The sequence below is a fragment of the Topomyia yanbarensis genome, chromosome 3 (genome assembly GCF_030247195.1).
Source record: "Topomyia yanbarensis strain Yona2022 chromosome 3, ASM3024719v1, whole genome shotgun sequence".
Classification (NCBI taxonomy): Eukaryota; Metazoa; Arthropoda; class Insecta; order Diptera; family Culicidae; genus Topomyia; species Topomyia yanbarensis.
In genome coordinates this window covers 235,728,651-235,752,206 of record NC_080672.1, presented here as the reverse complement: position 1 = coordinate 235,752,206, position 23,556 = coordinate 235,728,651, and the positions used below count along the sequence as shown (strand labels likewise).

The following is a 23,556-nucleotide window of genomic DNA, read 5'->3' as shown; positions in this document are numbered from 1 at the left end:
TCTAGAACATACGCGAATATGCGAAAGGCACACGGTTATGAAATAGAATTTATACACGCGAAGTTATATACACGTTAGCACACGCGACATACAAACGCACACGCTATCGAGCACGTCAACGTACAAATGTTCGAGACCTTCGCGATGATACACGCGATCGCGAGTCCTTGCGCCCGCACATACCTGAACCGTACAATGAATTGACATTCAGAATCACGGCCCGCTACAATTGGCCTAATGCAGTGTTTTAGTGGGCGGCATTGCCTGTCTCGTCTGCAAATTGTAGTATGTGATTCTGACGGGGAGCCCTTCCGAGAACCTAGCTCTAAAGCTCCAGTAGGACAACTCTCCAAAAAAAAAGACAAAAAAAAGTATGAATTATGAAAATTTGTTTGGGTAATGCGAATAACTTTTAAAAAGGATGTAATTATATGAATTAATTGTTTTTGTTGGTGCAAAACCCAAATATCTCAAAAACTATCGCATTTTGGAAGATATTTCTTAAATTCATTTTGATTTAATATGATACTTAGAATTATATTCTGTAAAAAAATACAGTTTTGTATGTCAATTAGTATGAAATTTAAAAACATGTATAAAGTTATTGTTAGGAAAGCTTTTGTGCTGATAATTTCTCCATCATGAAATCACATTTAAAATGTTTCTTTTCTCTTTAGGTTTTTGTTGACAAAATATAAAAAATTAAAAAATATGGGTTTTTTGCTATTTGAATTTTTATCATAAATTTTTGTTTTTGTGAGAAATTACACAAAAATTTTTTTCAGTGTATATTATTTTCATTCAGAAGTGTTCATTACCTGTAACTCGTTCTCAGATAGTTTTACTGTATAAAATAGCGTAATCGAACAAAAACATTTTGAAATTATTGCACGTAGAAACGTCTACGCCCTTTCAGAAAATTGCGCTTGAGTCAAAATAATCTTATTGATTGTGGAAAATGTTTAGTCTTCCATGCCGGTTAAACCTGTAAAGTTTCATCGGAATCTAAGATGATCGATCACAATTTTAGAGATTTTCGGACGGATCTTCGTGGAATTCCTCAGTTGTAGGTTAAAACTTTAAATTGTGATTTAAAATGCTATATATACTGTTATTTTAAACTCACAATCAGCCAGCTGGCTCAAGGCATAATAGTAATAAAACAAAAAAATGTTATATGTTACCCCACATGGGTAGTTGGCATAGTTAAATCGTTAAATCTTGCGTATATTTGAGATGGTAAACGAACCTGTATCAAACAGTAACATTTGCTACTGTATACTCGATCTGTACGTAAGACATACAAATTGTATGCTCTTACCATTGAAATGGAGCAAAGCATGACATTCCAGCTTCTTTTCTATTGTAAATCTCGAAATACTGGAGATTATCCTGTCGCGTTGAAGAAACCGAAAATAATGACTGGTAGTACATGATTATCTTTTAACATATGCTAACATTTGACAGCTATAGTGCTAAATTGTAAACATTATTATTAGCGTTGTTAAATTCACCTGAAAAGAAACTTGTTGAAGTGTTGCAAGTTACCCCGCTGTTGAGAGTTACCCCGTTTGACGTTAAGCCAAACCCACTGAAACTGTTAATGAAAGAGTTTGAAGGGATTGAAAAGAGACACCCATGAAGATCTTTTAACAGATCATCCTTGAACGTGATCGAAAGGTGACATTTCTTCAACTTTGCTTGCACTCGATAAGTATTGAGACATAAAGGCTCTATACAATGAGCCAAAGCGTTGTTTGAGAGAGTACCCCAGCGATCGTGCTTCTTTTCTTTGATTTGGATCAAATTTTTACCCATTTTCTAAGGATTAGAAGCGCACTTCTTGCAACTATCAGTGTTCATACCTGATCTTGTGGGAAGTGACTTTATTTTCGATTTATCGAAAATCTGAAAGTAGTGGAGAAGATGATCAGCACGAATTGAGAATTTACATACTAGCAAAGTTCACGCAACTAAATCCAAATTTGTACTACAGTATTCGTTTAGAGCACTCTAGTTAGAGTGCGGCCAAGACGCGTTTGACGTATCCAAACGAGCAGAAATCTGACGTATTTCTATTATGAATACGTCTAATTTCATGTTCGTTTGGATACGTCATGGCCTCTTGGCCACACTCTAACTAGAGTGCTCTACATTCGTTCGGTAACTGAGCGCTCTTTAACTGAACTGCTTTTTAACTGGACGTTCGGTAACTGGTCGCAGAGATGACAGATACTTTTTTCAAATGTCTGCAATAATAATTTTAAAAGTCTGAGAAGTACCAAAAATGCTTAAAGTAGATAAATCTGTAATTTGAAACTAGTGTAACCAAAGGCCTTTATTTCCAAAAATCTGTAAATATCTGCAACCAAACTAAAAAAATGTAAATATCTGCAACCAAATTAAAAAATCTGCAAATATCTGCGTCATTGAAAAATTCTGCAGCTAAAATTAAAAGTCTGCGAATTTGCAGACATGTCTGCAAATCTGGCATCTCTGTAATTGGGCTTCAGCCCAGTTAAAAAGCATTTAAACGTCAAAACATGGACGTCAAACGTGATTTGACATTTTGATGTCAAAACTAACCAGGGGCAAGCGAATGGAAAACAATGTTGACAAATGAATCACAATTTCAATTTCAATTTCATCAGTCAATAAAGTGAAATATTAGTCTTTGTTTGTTAGAAATTAAGTGGTCGTAAATTTGCGATTCGCCGATTTCTTCACCTCTTCACTGAACAAATATTGAAAGGTGTTTGTCGATATTATTCGGTAACCTATTAATTAATCTTCTTCGTAACCATAACATCGACTTCAGATTTCTCTTCAGCATCGAAATCTCCCCCGGTTAGCGAGCGGCATTTGCTAACTGGGCTGCCGTCTTAGCTCAGTTACCGAACGGTTGCTGTACGTTAGAGCTTTTCGTAATTTTGTGGTTCGGTATTTTGCAATTCGGCCTTTTGTGCTTCTCGACCTTGAATGATTGCGGTCTTTTATTGTGACTCGGCTTTCTAAGACTTGGCATTTTGTAGTACACCATCGCCTTCCCGCTCTTGCTTTAAAGATAACTTACGGAGTGATGCACAGCGTTTCTTTTTTTAGAAAGGCCCAGAAGTATAAAAGCAATGATTTAATTTGTCTTACCTGCCATATGGGCTTGTTTTCTCCATTTATTGCCCCAAATTCTCTCTCATGGGCTCGAGTCAAAACCTGCTTATACAGTATTTCAGCTTGTTTATATTTGCCTTGCTTCAAATAGCAACTAGCTAAGTTATTTTTGGTTTTAGCTACGTTAGGATCGTCTGGACCTAGTTTCATTTCATAAATTTCCAAAGCTCGTTGATAGTACATTTCCACTTCTTCATACTTAGTCTGTGAATGCAAGATTGAAATAGGTATATGTTAAATACATGTGATATTGTTTAACGAAAAAGTGTATAAATCAGGCAGCAACAATTTTATATATTTTGTCCTTATTTTTAGGGGGGAGGTGTAGATACATACACATTTCCTAAACGGTCGGTACCCGCATACCAGTCCAATATGCAAAATCATCATGTCGAGAAAATGCGCCCATAAGATTTGTGTTTTATTTTGTACCCAGGGGAGCTGAGCACGATTTACAACTACACTGTGCCCTACCACCCTCCCAATCAGTTTCATTAATGCACATTTGTCAGGAAAGTAACAGATATAACAGATAAATTCCGCCTGCAGCTTTCATCCAAAATGCATATGGCACTGGTATGCGGGTACTTTTCATTTGGGACTGACATTATTTAGTGCTTTTTTGTACATTTTTGATGAAATCAATAGCATTTAGTGCATTATTATAAAGTACAATAAAAATAAAATCTAACCCCGAGGTTAACTCAAAACTGATGAAAATGCATATGAGACAGTTATGTGGGAACCGGAAGTATACATCTGTATACATTTCTTTTAACTTACTTTTGAATACGTCGCTTTCGCACTTATTGGTGTTGTCAAAAACAAAACGAAAGATTTGACTCAGTCGAGGTCTTCCGTGAAGTAAGGTACTTTTGAGTTGTTTTGGGTATACTCAAAATTAGGTAAATTCAACTTAAATTTTAGTAAATTGAATTCGAGGTTGAACATAAAAAACGTCTTTAATCCATCTAACAGTGTGATGATCAGAGGTGGGTAAGAAAACCAACCGGTACGTACATACACTGGTATTGTTCTCAAAATCTCAACACGTGTAAACGAGTGATGCACATCGTATTCGGTTTGGATTTCATTCACACGGTAAACGAAAGAAAAACCTCCACCGACTCTCAGTTTACAAAACCAAACCGAGCCACTCAGCACCGTTTACATGTGTGTACGAATTTCAACTTGTGTTGATGTATTCTCAGCAGCGGTTTCGGTTTGGCTTTAGAAAAACGGGCCTGGTTTTTTCTGTACACGGTGCTTCGGTTGAAAGAAGAAGCAGTAAACTCGTCTGCAGTGCTGCCGAATAGACAACTGAATTGAGTTCAATTAGTTGTTGAGAGTCAATGGGGTAATATAGAATAGGCTGGTTCTGAGCAGTTGTTAAAAGTTCAACAATTGTTTAAATTGAAATTAAAGAAAACAATGAAATCAGCGATGTCAATAAAATAACAAAAACAATAAAATCAATTAAATTAATGAAATCAATAAAATTAATTAAATCAATTAAACATGACATGACATTAACACTCAATGCATTCAAAGTGGCCTGTATTTATATCGTATCAATGAGATCTAATCCACGTCTGGTTGCGCTGGTTAAGCGATTCTCGAATAATTTCGAGCACACACTCGCATTTTGGATACATAGGGTGAGTGAGCCAGTCGTGGCATTAGCACCAGTGGTTCGCACTAGTGCATCCAACACAGCCATTAACCAAAATATGAGTCCATTCAGAGTATTTCGTAAATTAACATAAGTAAATAATCTTGTTTCACATTGTTTCCAAAAGTTTAACATTGAAACCTTCATGTTGAACGATGTATTGTTCATTTCAAATATAAGCTTTCAGAATTCAACACTTTTCTTAGCCGTAGGGCTAAAAACTATACATTTTATTTCACTTAATTTTAACTGAAATATGCAACCACTCAATGCAGTAAACACGTATAAGTGGTGTATAATGCTTAGATATTACTCTTAAATATTTTATTGTATATGTTTCGTATATTTTAATGTAGTATTTGATAGGGCGAAGAACAGGTGCATCAATTTAGTGTGTGCTTTATTTGGCCGTAGTTTGCTCGATTTGTTTTTTCGTTGTTTCCGGGCGTTTGATCTAGTGATCGTTGAAATTTCCACTCCATTAGGTTTTACACCAACCGACGTAACCCCACAAAATGAGCCGGATGAACTTCGTTTGACAATTCTCGGTGGTTTGTTTACATAGAAGTTACGTGAGTTCGAATGTAATAGATGAGCACCCGTTGCACTCGCACTCACGCAACTGACAAGGTAAACAAACCACCGAGAATTGTAAAACATGAACTTTATTCACCATGAGTTCATTCGTGTCGTCATCTTGTAGAACTCAATAGCGCGGTATTAAACTGGTAAACATTTAGTTGTGTGCCAAAGCTGTGAAATACATTTGTTTGATGCGGAAACTGTTTTGCATCAAATCCCGTTGTAAACCACAATGTATCATTCGATGGATGAATACTTATTTAAATTTACAGCAAAATGGGGAAGAGTGCCAAGATAAAAGGAAGATGCGTTACAAATGGGCATAAGACGAATTTGCAATGGAATGACGAGGTATACCACATGCAAGACCTACGGTATTCCCGTTTCTACGGAGCGGTACCGATTGAGTGGCCACTGGCAGAATAAAAATGGGCCAAGATCTATGCTAACGATGGAGGAGGAGGAGGAAAAAGTAACTAAGTGGTTGACTGACATGCAGGATAGGGATTTTCCAGTTTCTCGAACCACCTTGCTCTTTAAAGTTAACACATTTGTCGCATCAGTCCGATGGCCAACTCCATTTAAAAAAGGTTCGTCTAAGTCAGTATCTATTGCAAAAAATATGAAGCACAATATTGGTTATTAATTTTTAGGAAGGAAATGGTTTGAATGATTTATGCACAGAAATCCAAAATTTTTCCTAAGTACTATAATGGCTGCCACTGGACGGGTCAGGCCTAATCATGTCAGCATTGCATCTGAACCAACATCGTCTGATAAATGTACCGTTGCTGAAAAGCACAACGCTGTCGAGCAAACTGAAAATAGCGATCTTTAGGGTTGTGCGGGTTAAGGCATTTTCTGATGCAGATTGGTGCCGTGAGTTAATATTTCAAATCCACGAAAAAATTCGCCGCTAGATCCGCTGAATAATATGCCAAACGCCCTCCGAGTTTAGATGTTTAATTTTTTTTCGGATTTTCTGAGTTTGCCACCATTAGCCGCAGTGAAAAACACAGAAATTACAAAAAACAATTTCTCCCCGTTCTAAAGCTAAAAAAGTTACGCAAAATTTACTCCCTCTCCCACATATAACGAATTGTCACAATTTCACAGTTTTCTTCATCCTTCCCCTCGAATAGTACGTAAAAAATATCTAAAAAGATATTTCGTCAGTAAAATCATGTTATGTAACTTAACTTTCTAGTTTACTCTCGCTCCCCCACATTTCACAACATGTCACATTTTGTCGTACCCCTTTCCCCTAAAAGTGTTAAGTAGACTTGTAAATCCTGGCATTTTAAAGCCGATGTCAATAGAGTTTGAACCATTATTTTGTTATTATACCCAGGTAACCAACAAGCATTAGTGTATGCAGTAAAGTAGCGTAAAATTTGCATTCCGGATGCTTCTTGCAGTATGCTGGCATTCGTTATGCATAACTGTTGTTAATCAGCATTTGAAAAACTGTTTAAAAACTTCTTGCCAGTAAGCAGCATTCTGAATGCACAACAGTAGTAAAAAAAACATTTTCATAGCACAGCAGTAATGTAGCCGTATATTTTGCCAAAAGCGACTTTTAAATAGCATTTAAAACGACTTAAGTGCTTATCAAGTAGCCGTTAAGACGCATTCAGCTTGCTTATTGGTTACCTGGGTAGTATCTGCTCGTTTACGGAAATGCTATCCGTGTGCGCACTTATCAACCTGTGCTTCCAAAACCTGAACACAGTTCCGTACAAACTGCATATATCCTATGAAAATATTACAATTTGCATAGAACTTTAAGTATTGTAAACACTGGCTAAGGCATTTCCGAAATAATAATAGTGTCAATAACTGGAGCACTACTAGGGCCAACTAAGGAACACTTGGTGCCATAACTGGAGCAAGACAAAACTTTTTGACTTCACATTAAAAACTATTTTCGATGGCAAATAGGTTGAATTCAAAACAGCTTCTTGTTAAGAACTGTCAGATCTTCCTAAAAAGATATAGATTGTAATTTAGTGTGGAATATTGACAAAAATTAAGGACCAAATTCTTTCCTAATGCTTAGCTAGTGCCATAACTGGCTCACTCACCCTATATCCTTATTATTACTGCTACGGCGCATCGTATTGATACATCTATCCTTGCACAGAGGCAATTGCGTGTATGTGTGTGTTATTTACATATGGTAAGCAACTCAGACGCAAGTGGGGGGAAACTCACGATTAGGTTCTTATTTACTGAGTGCTGGTAATACGAATTTCAGTTATTTTTGCTGTTACTGTACATCGTTTTGAAACATCTAGAAGGTTTGGTCGCGTACATTCGAGTTTAGTGAAAACTACCACTAAATTATTCAATTACAAAAAAACAATTCATTGAGAACAGCAACCAACTAACGAATAGCAAAAACACTTTCATTTTATAGACCGCCATTAAAAACTAAGTTTCTTTAAGGAATAAATATTTCCGGCGATACCAGTCGATGTGTGTATGTAAATCTACTGCAGAACAATTAAATTTTTAAAAAAGGTTGCGCAATAATTTGAATAAAAAAAATTGATCACATTGTGTCCAATCCCGAAGTTGTCTGTCTCATTACAACAAAACATGTAAAACGACCTTCAATCATTAATGTGGATATTAGTCCACAATATAACCATGCTAGTTGTTAAATCATCATGAATAGGCCGCTATTTTGAATTTCTAATTTACGACGCAATTCAAGTTTCGTTTCCTTGGAAATATATGCCTATTTAAATATGCATGCTTTTAAATGCTAAATTTTCGTGAAAATAACACCATATTGGGATGCAAAATGACGACGAATAACAATTTTTAATCTCTACACAACTTTTCGATATCAAAAATACCCTTGTTTCGTGATATTTTTTACCATTAAAACGTTATTGAATACCAGTAGTATTGAATATAGCTCGCCATTTCAGATCTCTTCAGAATATCTTGAATATACCGTCATCTTAAATTTTGATCTGCTATCATAGGTATAAAAATAGCGGAGGCTATTAAATTTCCTTTTACTTTCGATTTTTGGGCAGTTTCTCATACCAAACATACCCATATTGAAAACTTCCTGATGATAAATCATTATGAAAATGTCTCAATATTGAGTTAAGGAACGCCATTCATGACCACGAACATAATTTATTTGAACAGAAATATGTCTGAAGACATTTTTTCAATTACCGAAAAGATACCTTATATTATAAAGAAATTTGTTTAGAATTCTTAATAAAAATACTAGCAGCACTAGCACAGCCGATAAACATCAACCCGAATACACAACCGCAACACAACCGAAGTTTGGTTTTGTTATTCTCGTGTTTCCTTCCCATACTCGTGCACCGGTAAACGAAAATCAAAACCAAACCGCGGTGCTGTGTAAACGAAACTCGGTTTGGTTTTCGTGTCTCGTATAAACACAACCAGCGATGAGACCGCACACAATGTAAAGGAAACATAGACACTTGTGAAAATTTGGTTTACCGTACCGGTACTCAACCGGTATTTTCCCACCTCTGGTGATGATACATTTCATATAACTTTTATCGCTTTCTTCGAATATTATATCGATTGAGAATATTTAGAACTTGATGCTTCGCGATGTTTCTGATAACACATACCACATGGGATGGTTGCAGGACTCAGAGAATCGCTCAAATTAGCATAGGACAATATCAGTGCAACAAATCTCAAAGGTTAAACCAATTTAAAGGAAAAGCGGAAAAAATAGAAATACAAAGGAATTATTGCTAATGCTCCGTTAATAACAAATATAAATTCTTCAATTAATGCATTGTGGAGCGAAAACTGAATTTTCCTAAAGGGGTTATGTATGTTGTGTTGAGTCAAAAAATTCGAACAACAAACTTTCGAATAGATTTGAAGTTCATACTCAATAACGTTTACTCAAATTCCCAACGCGGCACAGTGGGACCAATCTAAAAAACGCTTTTAATCCACCTAACAGTGTGATGAGACATTTCTTATAACTCTTATCACTCTCTTCGGATATTATATCGTTTGAGAACATTTGGAACTTGATGCTTCGCGATGTTTTTGATAACACATACTACATGGGATAGTGGCAGGACTCAGAGAATCGCTCAAATCAGCATAGGACAACATCAGTGCTAGAAATCTCAAACCAAATCAATGGGAAAGCGAAAAAATGGCCCATAAAATAGACATACCAACGAATTATTGTTAATGCTCTGTTAATAAAATATCTAAATTGTGGTGGGAAAACTGAATTTTCCTAAAGGGGTTATATATTGTACTGAGCCAAAAAAATCGAATTTTTTTTTAATCGATTTGAAATTTATACTTTATAATTTCCAACGCGACTGAGAACTAAGAAATCAACGTTTTGCCTTTCTCAATAGAAAGGTATTGCAATTGCTCTGAAAACCGACTTTTTAACGGAGGCCCGGAGGGCCGAGTGACATATACCATTCGATTTAGTTCGTCGAGTTCGGCAAATGTCTGTGTGTGTATGTATGTGTGTATGTATGTATGTGTATATGTATGCAAGTGTGTGTATGTGACCAAAAATGTCACTCATTTTTCTCAGAGATGGCTTAACCAATTTGGACAAACTTAGTCTCAAATGAAAAGTGCAACGTTCCCATAGGCTGCTATTGAATTTCTAATGGATCCGACTTCCGGTTCCGGAATTACAGGGTGATAAGTACGAACACGCAGAAAATGTCGATTTTAATAAATTCTGCAATGAATGTATAAAGGTGAAAATTTTTCCAAAATATGACCACAACTGCTTCGATTTGTAGTATTAGGTCACTAACATCCATTCAAAGTCTATTTGGCCACATTGGCCACCATCCTCGGTTCCGGAAGCCCCGGCGGAAGTATCTAAATTCAGAATAACAGTCACATCGGTTTCTCGGAGATGGCTAGACCGATTCGACTAAACTTGGCCTCAAATGAAAGGTATTGCGTCCCCGTAAATAACTATTTAATTTCATCCCGATCCGACTTCCGGTTCCGGAGTTACAGGTTGTGGCGTGCGATCACATAGCAAATTGTGATTCAAGCCGATACTCCGATGAAAGCAAAAAAGGTAAAAATTTCGCTAAAATGTCTCTCAAAGACTTAAATTTGCCGTTCTAGGTCACCGACGGCCAACCAAACTTTCGTTGACTACATTGACCACCATAGACGGTTCCGGAAGTGCCCGGGAAAAGCGGCCATCTTTCAAAATTTACGAACTCACATCAGTTTCCCGGAAATGGTTGGGCCGATTTTCACAAACTTAGTCCCAAATGATAGCTATAATATCCCCATAGATGTCTATAAAATTTCGTACGGATCGCTTATATGGTTCCGGAAATATAGACTAAACCGTCCGGTCACATATGAAATTCCCATATAAGCCGGAACTCAATTTTTTTTTTCAAAGGGGGGACCTCATGAAATTTCAGAAATCGAATTCGTATTTTTGATGCGAAACATCTTTAAAATGCATGAAACGTCGAGATTTTATGTTATCTCGAAAAATTTTTTTTTTATAAAAATCGACTTTTTGGGACTTTGCCGATTTCGCACCTTTTTGCCTTTCTCAATAGAAAGGTATTGCAATTGCTCTGAAAACCGACTTTTTAACGGAGGCCCGGAGGGCCGAGTGACATATACCATTCGATTCAGTTCGTCGTGTGTGTATGTGTGTGTATGTGACCAAAAATGTCACTCATTTTTCTCAGAGATGGCTGAACCGATTTTGACAAACTTAGTCTCAAATGAAAGGTGCAACGTTCCCATAGGCTGCTATTGAATTTCTAATGGATCTGACTTCCGGTTCCGGAATTACAGGGTGATAAGTACGAACACGCAGAAAATGTCGATTTTAATAAATTTTGCAATGAATGTATAAAGGTGAAAATTTTTCCAAAATATGACCACAACTGCTTCGATTTGTAGTATTAGGTCACTAACATCCATTCAAAGTCTATTTGGCCACATTGGCCACCATCCGCGGTTCCGGAAGCCCCGGCGGAAGTATCTAAATTCAGAATAACAGTCACATCGGTTTCTCGGAGATGGCTAGACCGATTCGACTAAACTTGGCCTCAAATGAAAGGTATTGCGTCCCCGTAAATGGCTATTTAATTTCATCCCGATTACAGGTTGTGGCGTGCGATCACATAGCAAATTGTGATTCAAACCGATACACCGATGAAAGCAAAAAAGGTAAAAATTTCACTAAAATGTCTCTCAAACAACTTAAATTTGCTGTTCTAGGTCACCGACGGCCAACCAAACTTTCGTTGACTACATTGACCACCATAGACGGTTCCGGAAGTGCCCGGGAAAAGCGGCCATCTTTCAAAATTTACGAACTCACATCAGTTTCCCGGAAATGGTTGGGCCGATTTTCACAAACTTAGTCCCAAATGATAGCTATAATATCCCCATAGATGTCTATAAAATTTCGTACGGATCGCTTATATGGTTCCGGAAACATAGACAAAATCGTCCGGTCACATATTAAATTCCCATATAAGCCGGAACTCAAATTTTTTTTTTGAAATTTCAGAAATCGAATTCGTATTTTTGATGCCAAACATCTTTAAAATGCATGAAACGTCGAGATTTTATGTTATCTCGAAATTTTTTTTTTATAAAGATCGACTTTTTGGGACTTTGCCGATTTTACACCTTTTTACATTTCTTATTACATTTGAGTGAGATTCATGTGGAGCACTCGGATATTGTATCAGCAGCAGCAGCTTAAAGCATCGTCATCTCCTGGGTCAGATGGTGTCCCTGCTGTTTTTTCGAAAAAGTGTATATCTGGTTTGGTGGAACCACTCTGTCAACTATTCAAAATGTCACTGACAACCGCGATTTTTCCTCAATTGTGGAAAGCAGCTTTCATCTTTCCTGTCCACAAAAAAGGTGATAATAGAAACATTGACAATTATCGAGGAATTTCTGCGCTCTGTGCCATTTCCAAGCTGTTTTTTCACTGCAAGGAATATATTTCTAAAGAGGGATTCGAGTGTGTATCTTCGTCGCGAGCGGTTGACTCTTGTAGAGCTCCCTTCGAGTCGGTTAATTTTCATTATTTTCGGCGCAGTTTACTGCCTCCCGGTTATCGAAAGTGTCAATAAGGGTGCAATTTAACGATTACACAAGGTGAAGTGGCTTATAAAAGCATTTTCGGTATATTTTTGAGTGAAGCGAGTGGTGACAGTTTGTGAAAATCGAATTCCGGCAAATGAAAAAATATCTTTTCCTCGCATTACGGGCCGTCGATTCCCGATGCAAGGACAATAAAAGTGCACAGAAAACATCTAGAAACACAGTGTATATTCTAAAAATAGTGAAAAATGGTTTTTCAGAGAAAAATATTCAATCCGAAAAGTGAAAAAAGATACTGCAATAAAAAAAATTAGCATATTCAAATAATTGGCGTTTCACCAGCGACCAGGTGTCGCCTCAAAATTCTTCGCCCGAAAAATAGGTGGCAAACCAGCCAGTCGGTGCTCAGCTATTTTTTTGCGAATGAGTAGAGGTTTTGATTCCTTAATATTCGGGATTGCAGATATTTTGTCGCATGTAAATTTTGGGTGTTCGTTGATGGCACTGACAATGATGACTTCATACATGATTAGGTTTGAGAATTGACAATTCGCGAGAGGAATCGGGGACCGGTAAGCAATTACCTTCAGTTATGTCAGCACGAAGAATAAGTGTTTTGCTGTCATGTTCATTGGTTAGCTTTCAATTCTATCTCATGCCTCCACGCGAGTCTAAGTTTATTAATGGCATTTGGTTCTTAGACCGGCGACGACCGGGTGCTATCAGCCTTCTGCCAATAGTAGCAGAATGAGAGGGTGCGAACAGATCTAGCGGAGAAAACAATACCGTAAAAATGAATAGTTGTTGGGAAATCAGCTCCAATAAGACTTTAATTTGACTAGTATCGATGATCGCGGGTCAATACGCACTGAAAATTCGCCGCGTCTGTTTTAATGAATCTAACTTCAAGTTCCGTTATTGGTGGCAAGCCCGTGCATCAGGTTAACGATCCTCTGTATTTCCCTTTAATGTTCGATATAATCGTTCGTATACGTGTATTTCGCATTCAATCCGATATTAGAAATAGGAAACACTTTCGTTGATTTACAACATCTCGAGCTATCATAACTCTTTGTGTGTATAACGTGTTATCACTCGGTAGTTTGCAACCCAAAAAATATATTGTGGAGAAGGCATAGCGAAATTAGTCTAAATAATGTCGCAATAAATAGTGATCCGGCCTATTATGCAGATAAGATTAGCTTTTCTAGGTAATACTCCCACGATCGGCTGTGTGGAGTTGAAATTGCTTTTGTTTAGAAAACATAGGATACTCTCGGTAGCCGGCTACCCAGAGTTTAAAAAGAACCAAAAACTAAACAAGATCTTCTTTTTCGAGCGATCGTGTTCTCGAAAACTTACTAAACTACTACCTAATAAACTATGTACAGGTCGCATCGCTTGCATGAAGCGAATCCTAGAACACCAACTTCGCGACACCTATGGAAGAGTCTGATGAACCTTCTGTATAACATTCCTCATTTTATTCAAACGATCGCCGGGTAAAATCAGCACCGACACGATAGAAACCACGAAAAAATTCGTCGCGTGATTGAATATTATTAAGAAATATAAGCAGTGCTCCTTATAGCCGGCTTTTCGGAGTTCAAGTTGCTTATTTTACTAATCGTATTAATACAACAAATGATAAATTTCCCAAATTCTCGGCAGCCGGCTACCCAGAGCAATTACTACATGATAACGCAGTTGGCACACTTACTAACAACTCTCCCATTCCCGAGATACATGTGGAGATGCAGAGGATTCCTCGGTCTCTAGTAGCAACATGTATCGGACTAACATTCCTTCTTTTCCCAGAAGATCTGCATTCGGACGTGGCCGGCGTCGGTATTGATCAGCATGCAGGGATCAGAATAGATTGTACAATGTGGCTCATCATGTTATTCCCAAACATGTTGTTCCAATGAACATTTTGCAACCTAATTTGGTTCTGGTCAATAACGGAGTAGCAACTACGGGCGATCTCTTATGCTTATGCTTTTTACATTTCTTATTACATTTCTTATAAAAGAAATGTATAGAATTCGCTCAAACTTTCAAGATATTTTCCGAGGCCCGGAAGGCCGAGTCTTATATACCAATCGACTCAGCTCGACGATTTGGGACAATGTCTGTGTGTGTGTGTATGTAACGGACAAATTCTCATTCGTGTTTCTCAGCAATGGTTGAACCGATCTTATCCAAACCAATTTTAAATGAAAGAACTAAAAAACAGTATGAACGCTATTAATTTGTTTTTGATTCTGATGTTTAGTTTCCAAGATATGAATGTTTGAATGCGTAAAAATGGCGTTTTTTGCAGTTTTTTAAATTATCTGCCGAATTTGACAATATAGATTTACAATTTATATGTTTTTAGACAGCTTTAACGAATACCTTTCGAACAAGCTATAGATTGTTGAAATCGGACTATTATCAAAAGAGATATTTAACATTAAATACGGACGAAAGATTTTTATCATTTCCCATTGCCAGAAATATGACCAAAAACATGTAATCTATTTTTAACGCCAAAACGGCTTATTTTAGGTCAATAGTATCTTCGGAGAATTTAATGGAGGCAATATGCCCTTTCTTTTGGTATTATGCTTTTGCTGATTAATCCCCCTATGAGTGAGATATTTTCACAAATTTTGTTGGAAGTGATTATATCGAAATGATGCCTTCAGCAAATTTGTAGCTCTTACTTTTGCGAATAACTTTACTGAAGACTTCAAATATCTATTTTGAATACTTTAAAAGTTATGGCTTGTTGATTGTGGATTACTCTTTGTCGCCTATTTATTTTATAATCCATTGAAATAAGCCAAACATTATTTCGATAAATCGAATTTTGTATTTCATTTTTCTATCTACAACCGCTAGAAATAATCACCGAACACTTCTAAGTTGTCTGGAAGGAACTTGATAACTTATCAGTGCAAAAATGTTCTTTTGTACGAACCTTCTCACTGCAATTTTTCTAACTTATGACCATCGGATCGATCTGAAACATATCGGAAAATGAAAAGCGAAATAAATAACTCCAAGCAACGGCGTAGCCAAGAGAAGGTTTCGGGGTTTAAGACAATACAACCCCCCCCCCCCAACACACCCAAAAAAATATTGAAAATTTATTGATGCAGACTGATTTAATTCAATATTACAATAACAATTATCTGATCCATAGATTGATAACCTGTTGTTGTAAACATCATGAGGACTTTTGATAAATTGTCGGAATGGGGTCCTGATATGTAACTGATCTATTGGTCTTGATTTCACAGTTGTCTAATAGCATCAATATCAAATTCCTGCCTGAAAACATTCCAATAGAAAATTCCAGAGTTCTGTAATCAATCATAATCCTCGGATTTATTTTCAAATTGATCTCGCTTTTGTAGAGATGTACTGTCATAAGGGTCTTTATTTGACAGAAAGCGAAGTTAAAATTGATTTGATGTCTATGAAACATAGAACTGCTCACCCAAAAAATGCATAACTTTCAACATTTGCTAAAAATGTTTTTGCCTTTCTCATTCACTCTAAAATTCGTCAATCTAATCCCGACCCGGAGGGCCGAGTGTCATATGCCAATCGACTGAGTTCGTCGAGATTGGAAAATGTCTGTGTGTGTATGTGTGTATGTGGAAAAAATGTGACATCTGTTATTCAGAGATGGCTGGATCAATTTGCACAAAGTTAGTCTCAAATGAAAGGTACAACCTTCCCATCGGCTGCTATTGAATTTTTATTGATTGGACTTCCGGTTCCGGAGTTACGAGTTGAAGAATGCAATCACACAGCAAATTCCCATATAAACTGAAATGAAAAATTTTCAAAATCAAATTTGTATTTTTGATGCCAAATGACTTTAAAATGCATGAAACATTGAGATGTTTGACAAAAATTGACTTCTTTAGACTTTGGTACATTTTTACCTTTCTCATATAGAAAGGTTATGCAATCACTCCAAAAATCGTCAATCATACCGGCCCGGAGGGAGTATGCAGTGAGGGATTGCTACTTTAAAATTAAAACTAGTTTAAAATTTCTTAACAAGTTGAAAATTTTCGGCAAGACCTGGACCTCTCGGATCTTTCTCCATGATCCGCCGCTGGTTTCAAGTGATGTTTCAGTATCACATAGTATCTCAAGATCGTGGCTGTCGGTCCGTTGTATGTATGTGCAAATCGTACTGAACATGTAATATTCATTTCCACCATTGTATTGAACATGGAATAGTACTCTGGACAAATGAGAAAAGCACAATTGCACGACTAGGTGGACGAAAACAGGTTTTTATTTTGGGAATGCGTCGAGTTGAGACGAAGACGTAATATGATTAATAACGAGGATAACACTTTCCGAATGTAGAGAGAAATTTATGAAAAATGACGATTTTCATTCGATTCTAGCAGCTCCTGATCGATTTCGATGAGCATTTGATTTTTATTGTATGGCCAATTATATGTATAGGTCAAATGTTCAAAAACAGTAATTTAAGGTCAAGATAGAATCATTTTGAAACCGCCAATTTCGGAGGGTTAGTATCTTCGATGAGTTTTACAAACGTTAAACAACGTTGACGGTATATCGTCCAAGAAGTATTTATGGTGAATTTTCTCAGGTTAATATTCATGACTACAATAAAGTCTCAACAAATTCGCTAAAGACACGAACTCTGTTACTATTTTCTGAAATATTAATTCTGCATAATTTTAAAACTTCAAAAATTACGGTTTCGGAATTATACCGTTTGGACAGTAAGATCGATTTTCACCAAACCGAATTTCTGGCTACGCCGCTGATTTCAAGTAAGCAGAGACAAAGTCGTTCTACACTCGTTCAAAAGAAACTTCTTCGAATGCTGAATATCTATTATAACACATTGAAACCCCGATTTTATCAGCCAAATATGAATATATGTTTGATGGGCTCTAGCAGACGAACAAGACTGAATTCGAGTAAATCCTTTCTTGAGCATGTTTTCCTTATCATGATGATATGCGAAATATGCGAAAATAAAAAGCTCATCATAATCAGAAATAGTTATCAGACTATATCAAGGGACGAGAAGAATATTTTAACAGCTTCAGTTTATTATAAAGAAAAAAAAATTGCCCGATTTAGTCAATGTCCCGATTTTGTCAGCCTAAAATACACCATGAGACTGATAAAAATGGGTCTTTATTGTATGTATTATTCGCTGTGTTTCACATTAATAGGTACATTTCTTTTTTGGAGATTTTTTTTATTGCATCGAACTACAACAATTTCTAGGTAGTTTTCAAGGGGTTGTTTTATAGACTTCTTCCAAAATTTGGCGAACCTATTCCAATTAATTGGTATACTTAAGGGTTTATATGTTGCAGATAGAGAAAATACTGAAATTTTCAGCTTTTTTCCTACATAATATTACGAAAGCTTATTAAACAATTTTTCCTAATAAGTTTGTGAAAATTATAAACTATTTGAAATTTTTTAATAGTTTTATTTTTTATTTAACCGTGATTTTTTAATAAATAGTGACCATCGCTTCACAACGTAGTCTATTTTTCATGGCTTGCGGTGAGCACGATCTCTCGAAATGCTGAACTGAAAATTATGGAATAGAAATTAATTTTTAGTATTCTTTACAGATTTAACTCGCCGCGCAGATGGCTCTTAATTAGACCCGCTGGTGCCCTAAGACGATTTCGCTAGATTTTCAGAGCACTATGCACCCAGTGCATTAACGCAAGTGACGGAAGGTTATCGAAAAGTTTCGTGAAAATGAAAATTGCAGTAATGATGATGATTTTTCCGAACGGTTCGTTTTCTTGAGGTTTTTATTTGTCCTTTGGCATTAGGATTAGCGATAATAATTCAAATCAAGGATACTACTGGGAAGTCACCTTTAGAAAAAGTCGATGTCGAAGTAAAATTTGAAACTATGCACGCATGCACTTCAGAGATAGCGTGATATCAGGAGCTGCGATTTCATTAAAATTTTCTCAGTTCTCAGTCGCGATGGAAATTTGAGTAAAGTATAAACAGCGAAACGATTCAAAAAACAAATTTCGATTTTTTTGGCTCAGTACAATATATAACCCCTTTAGGAAAATTCAGTTTTTCCACCACAATATAGATATTTTATCAACAGAGCATTAACAATAATTCGTTGGTATGTCTATTTTATGGGCCATTTTTTCGCTTTCCCATTGATTTGGTTTGAGATTTCTAGCACTGATGTTGTCCTATGCTGATTTGAGCGATTCTCTGAGTCCTGCCACTATCCCATGTAGTATGTGTTATCAAAAACATCGCGAAGCATCAAGTTCTAAATGTTCTTAAACGATATAATATCCGAAGAGAGTGATAAGAGTTATAAGAAATGTCTCATCACACTGTTAGGTGGATTAAAAACGTTTTTCAGTTCAATATTACCGTGGCTGTTTTTTCTTTTTCAAAATTTTAGAACTCTAATAATGATTTATTTTCCTGTATATAGTTGTCATGTGATGTATAATAATAAAATGTAATATATGCATTTAAAAGCTTTTAATGAATATAAACAACGCACACATTCTCGTGATTCATGATTGAGAAAGGCACAATTGCACCGCTAGGTGGATTAAAATAGGTTTTTTATTTGTTCAAACATAGTTGACAGACTTCGTGCTTCACTTTCGTTCGGTTCTCATGCCGACTACAAACAGCAACACCACAACTGTGGCAGATAACAGAGGTTTTGGTATCCTGCGATCGCGGACAAACTGAACATCTGTGTAGGCATGCCACTGGCGCGCCAGTGCATCACTAGGGTGAAATGCCATCACTGCATATAGAAAATTGTTTTCGATTCTTGTATATTTATAGCTTCGATACCGTCATCAGGGGTTACTTTACGCCAAAAATAGAACGTTTTGTATATTATACTCGAGAACTACGATCACGCAACTTCAAATTTGAAACTGTTTGATGTTTTACATATGGCAGAAGTACCTCCAAAGTCAGTGAAAAGATCCTTTGGTAAATCAAGATTGAACACGGGATATAAAGAAATAAAAATTGGTGTAAAGTTGCCCCCACAGGGGGGCTACTTTACGCCAAAAAGTTTTTCTTTTCAAAATCATGTTAACTTCTTGATTTATTGTTATGGATTATGCTCGATATTTATGTGTGAATGCAAATTAATGTCGTGCTCGTAAATATAAGAGGGTATGTTCAAGAACTGCGAACCATGCATCCAAAAACCTTGTTTTCGGAGAGTCAATAAGTCCTACAATGAAAAACAACAAGCCGAGAAAAAACGCTCTTCATAATATACTTGTTTATTGAGCCTTATGAATCAGATAACCTTGTTTTAGTATTTTTCTAAAAGTAGTTTTATTCCGGAGTAGTTGTATTCCGGAGTGCAAAGGTTTTTCCAACAGAAATGCGAATGGTACTGTTATATTTAGTGGTCAGGTTATATCATCCATCTTTAATGAGATATCCATTTCCAATATATTGATGCCCTTTTTGTTTAGTAAGGTTTTAACCATAAGTTTGTTCGCAGAACTATTCCCCGCTGCTTATTCTGTCATTCCACGACCAATTTCCTCAATACACATAATTTAAATACTTCTAGAAACGATTACGTTTTTATATGTTTGCCTCCATTGCAACTACACTACTCAACTTGCAAATTATCGATTGCTGTTATTTTTCAAAACAGTCAAACTAGTAAGCTAATAAAAATCTGCTTTGAATTAGTATCTAATCTAATTTTAGATCAAATATACCGATTGTGCAATATAGACTTAAGTAAAGCTTGGCGTAAGGATTGCCTGCAGGCTACAGGGAATATGGCGCACCGAGCAACAGACGACGGGCACGACTAACTAGTGATTGGTTAGTTGGAGCGGAAAGGAACGAGCGCAAAAAAGTGAGTGAATGGTTTGTTCATGCTGAGGTAGGTTTGGCGCAGCGACTGGCAACCGCGTAAGGGGTAAACCCAGCCACTCCGAAGCAAGGCAGAAGAGCGAGTGTAAGGCGTATATGTGGACTGCCTCATGCCAAAATGGGAGGGTCGTAGCGTAGTATGTTGGGACTTAGCTATCGATGCCTCGTGGCGTGGCAGAGGAGTGAAGGGTGAGCATCCAAGTCAGCCTCACACGGTATGTTAAGGGTGAGCACAAAAGTCAGCCTCACAAGGTATGCTAGAGGTGAGCACAAAAGTAAGCCTCACAAGATCACCCAAGTAAGCCTCGCAAGGTGAGCACCCAAGTAAGCCTCGCATGGTATGTCAGAAGTGGGGCCTAAGAAAAATCTCCCACATGGGATGCCAGGGGGAGCGACAGGGGTATAATAGAGTGGTATGATCGAGAGTGAATCAGGTGATAGAGTGAGCATCCAAGTCAGCTTCACATGGTATGTTAGAGGCGAGCACAAAAGTAAGCCTAGCAAGGTATGAAAAAGGTGAGCACACAATTAAGCCTCGCATGGCGTGATAGAGGTGAGCACAAAAATAAGCCTCATGTGGAGTGTTAGAGAGAGAATCAAGGTGTGACAGAGAGAGAGAGCACCCAAGTAAGCCTCATACATATGTATATATTTGTGGAACCGCTATTCTGAAACATTAATTTTGAGAGCTGAAGTCGATTCGTTGTTCTTTGTAGAAAAAAGATACAACGTGTTTCGGTGTTTTGCCATTCTCAAAACAAAAATCATTATAATGGAAAAACCTTGATTAAAGCAATGAATAAAAGTGAAAAAATGAAAGGTTAGTGTTTTGGAAAGCTTGAGGCTCCTATTTTATGGAATTATTTTTGTTTGGGAGATATTTTCGAGACGCTCACCACTTTTGTGCGATATGAGCATACAGGGCTATTCGGACCCCCAATTCTGTCAACCACCGTTCAGTGGCATGCGGCTGCGCACACCATTGCACACGCCACAGCAAAGAACAAAAATGGGCCGCCAATCGACAGCTATGACATACCAGATTAACCCTCTAGTTCCCAACACCGCCTCTAGGCGGTCTCTATAAAAATCTAAATAAAACTACTAAAACATTATTGTATGTTGTCATCCGCACTAGCATTTCTTCCCAACGCTCATACCTTTCATACACACACATTGTTTGAATATTCGTAGCTTTCTGTCAAAGGCAATTGAAGCTCAAAGTTGAAAAGTCGAGGAAAACGTGGAAAAAACCATTTTGTGCTTTTATCTTCATTAAACAAATTTTAACTATTTCTGGAAATTTCGATAACTAAAGAAAATATTTTTGAGTAGCCTGTTACTAGCACTTCACTGTAGATGTGAATTGATTTAGTGGAACAATTCGGATGTTTAGGTTTTTTGGTAAAATACTTTGCCCGCCTAGAGGCGGTGTTGGGCACCTGAGCGAAAACAAATTCCAGTCTTTAGTGATTACTTATCGTACCGAAACTAGCATAATGTGGAATTTTAGCTGAAAAGAAGAATGTTTTTAAAACTTTGGGTGAATGCTGCTGTTAGAATACGCATATCCTTGTCATTTAGTTATATTTAGGGGAGTCTGGGGCTAATTGACGAAATCTTGTTTTCTCCTTTTGTATTAGACATATGGCGTTGTCTCTAGTTTTACACTTTAAGTACTGTGAAATACATTCTCCAATGTGTTTATGTTGCATTACATTCTGTTTCGTACACTTTGTAAGTGATATTGAGTTTTTGAACGTATTACAGTGAAGACCCTATTTTAGTCGTATTAGGCATAGTGCCTCACCATTTCATTAATTACTCGGAATATAGTTGATGCAATGCGTATGAATTGGCACCAATATCTTTGCTTTCTTCTTATGAAACATTATGATAACAAAAATTGCCGTGCCATTTGAAACAATGCGTTGAACAAAGATGGCTTACGCCGCTCTAACTACCGGCTTCTTACGGTTAAGACGAAAATAGGCTCATTACTCTATGTGAAGTTTTTACACGTCAGCATTTTTGTTATTTAGAGCGAGTTCAAAGCTATTCCACGAATGACTAGATTTTTCGATAGCGTGCGAAAAGAACTTTCCATGGCCGTATATGCAATATACGTAACCACAAACAAAATTTTTTAGTTTGTTTACGTCGAAATTTCACCTGAAGGATTTCGAGAATTCGCTTTTTAATACGAAGTGTGCGCCTAATTTAAAATTCCGGAACAATGAGGCTGAAAAATAATAACAAGTATCGATTGATTTGCAGTTTTATTGAAAAGACATCTTACGCGATCAATACTTTATCATCAAAAGTGGCCAGGTGGCATCATTGCGCGTATAGTCGTAAGTTGGCGAGATTTCCGCGTCACATATTTAAAATTCTGTAATGCAGCCAACAGTCTGCTCTTTTATGCAACGCATTCTCTTTTACACGATCTTCTTTAATTAAAATGATAAAATATGATAAGTGAAAGCATCGCCAGCAGACCCTGGACTTCCCTACTATAAATTAGAAGTCAATAGTTAAACAACCGAAGTACTAGAGAAATACTCCTTACAGTTAGGTTATTTGCGTTCTGATGAAGTCCAAAATATAAGCAACCATCTGTATTCGCTTAATTTAAAGTAACTAGAAGAAAAAAAGCTTTCGTTTTTAATTCGGTCAGGTGCCCAACGCCGTCTCTAGGCGGCCTACTTATTTAAACGCTTTAATGAAAAATCCATTACTTACAAGAATTATCTATATTATTTTCGTTTTTCTCATCACGAATCCGACCTACAAAAGTTTTTTCAAGCCAAAAAAAAATGGGCGCTAGAGGGTTAAGGCCTACTTATTTAAACGCTTTAATGAAAAATCCATTACATACAAGAATTATCTATATTATTTTCGTTTTTCTCATCACGAATCCGACCTACAAAAGTTTTTTCAAGCCAAAAAAAAATTGGGCGCTAGAGGGTTAAGTTACGTTTACTGCTGTCACTAATAATCGGCGATTGATGTTTTTGCCAGAATTTCCTCTCAAAATGAATTTTGACAGTATGCTTATTCGCCCTTTTCAAAAAATACGCGTTATATATATA

General features: G+C 36.8%; 1 protein-coding gene across 4 annotated transcripts in view; it reads right to left on the bottom strand.

The window, feature by feature from the left end:
• Positions 1-23,556, bottom strand: part of LOC131690293 (kinesin light chain-like) — a 676,695-nt gene that overhangs the window by 163,602 nt on the left and 489,537 nt on the right. For all 4 annotated transcript variants that reach the window (XM_058975957.1, XM_058975958.1, XM_058975956.1 and 1 more), the window contains one exon: positions 3,145-3,372. In XM_058975957.1, coding sequence (XP_058831940.1) covers positions 3,145-3,372 — 228 coding nt within the window. The remainder of the gene's footprint in view (positions 1-3,144; positions 3,373-23,556) is intronic.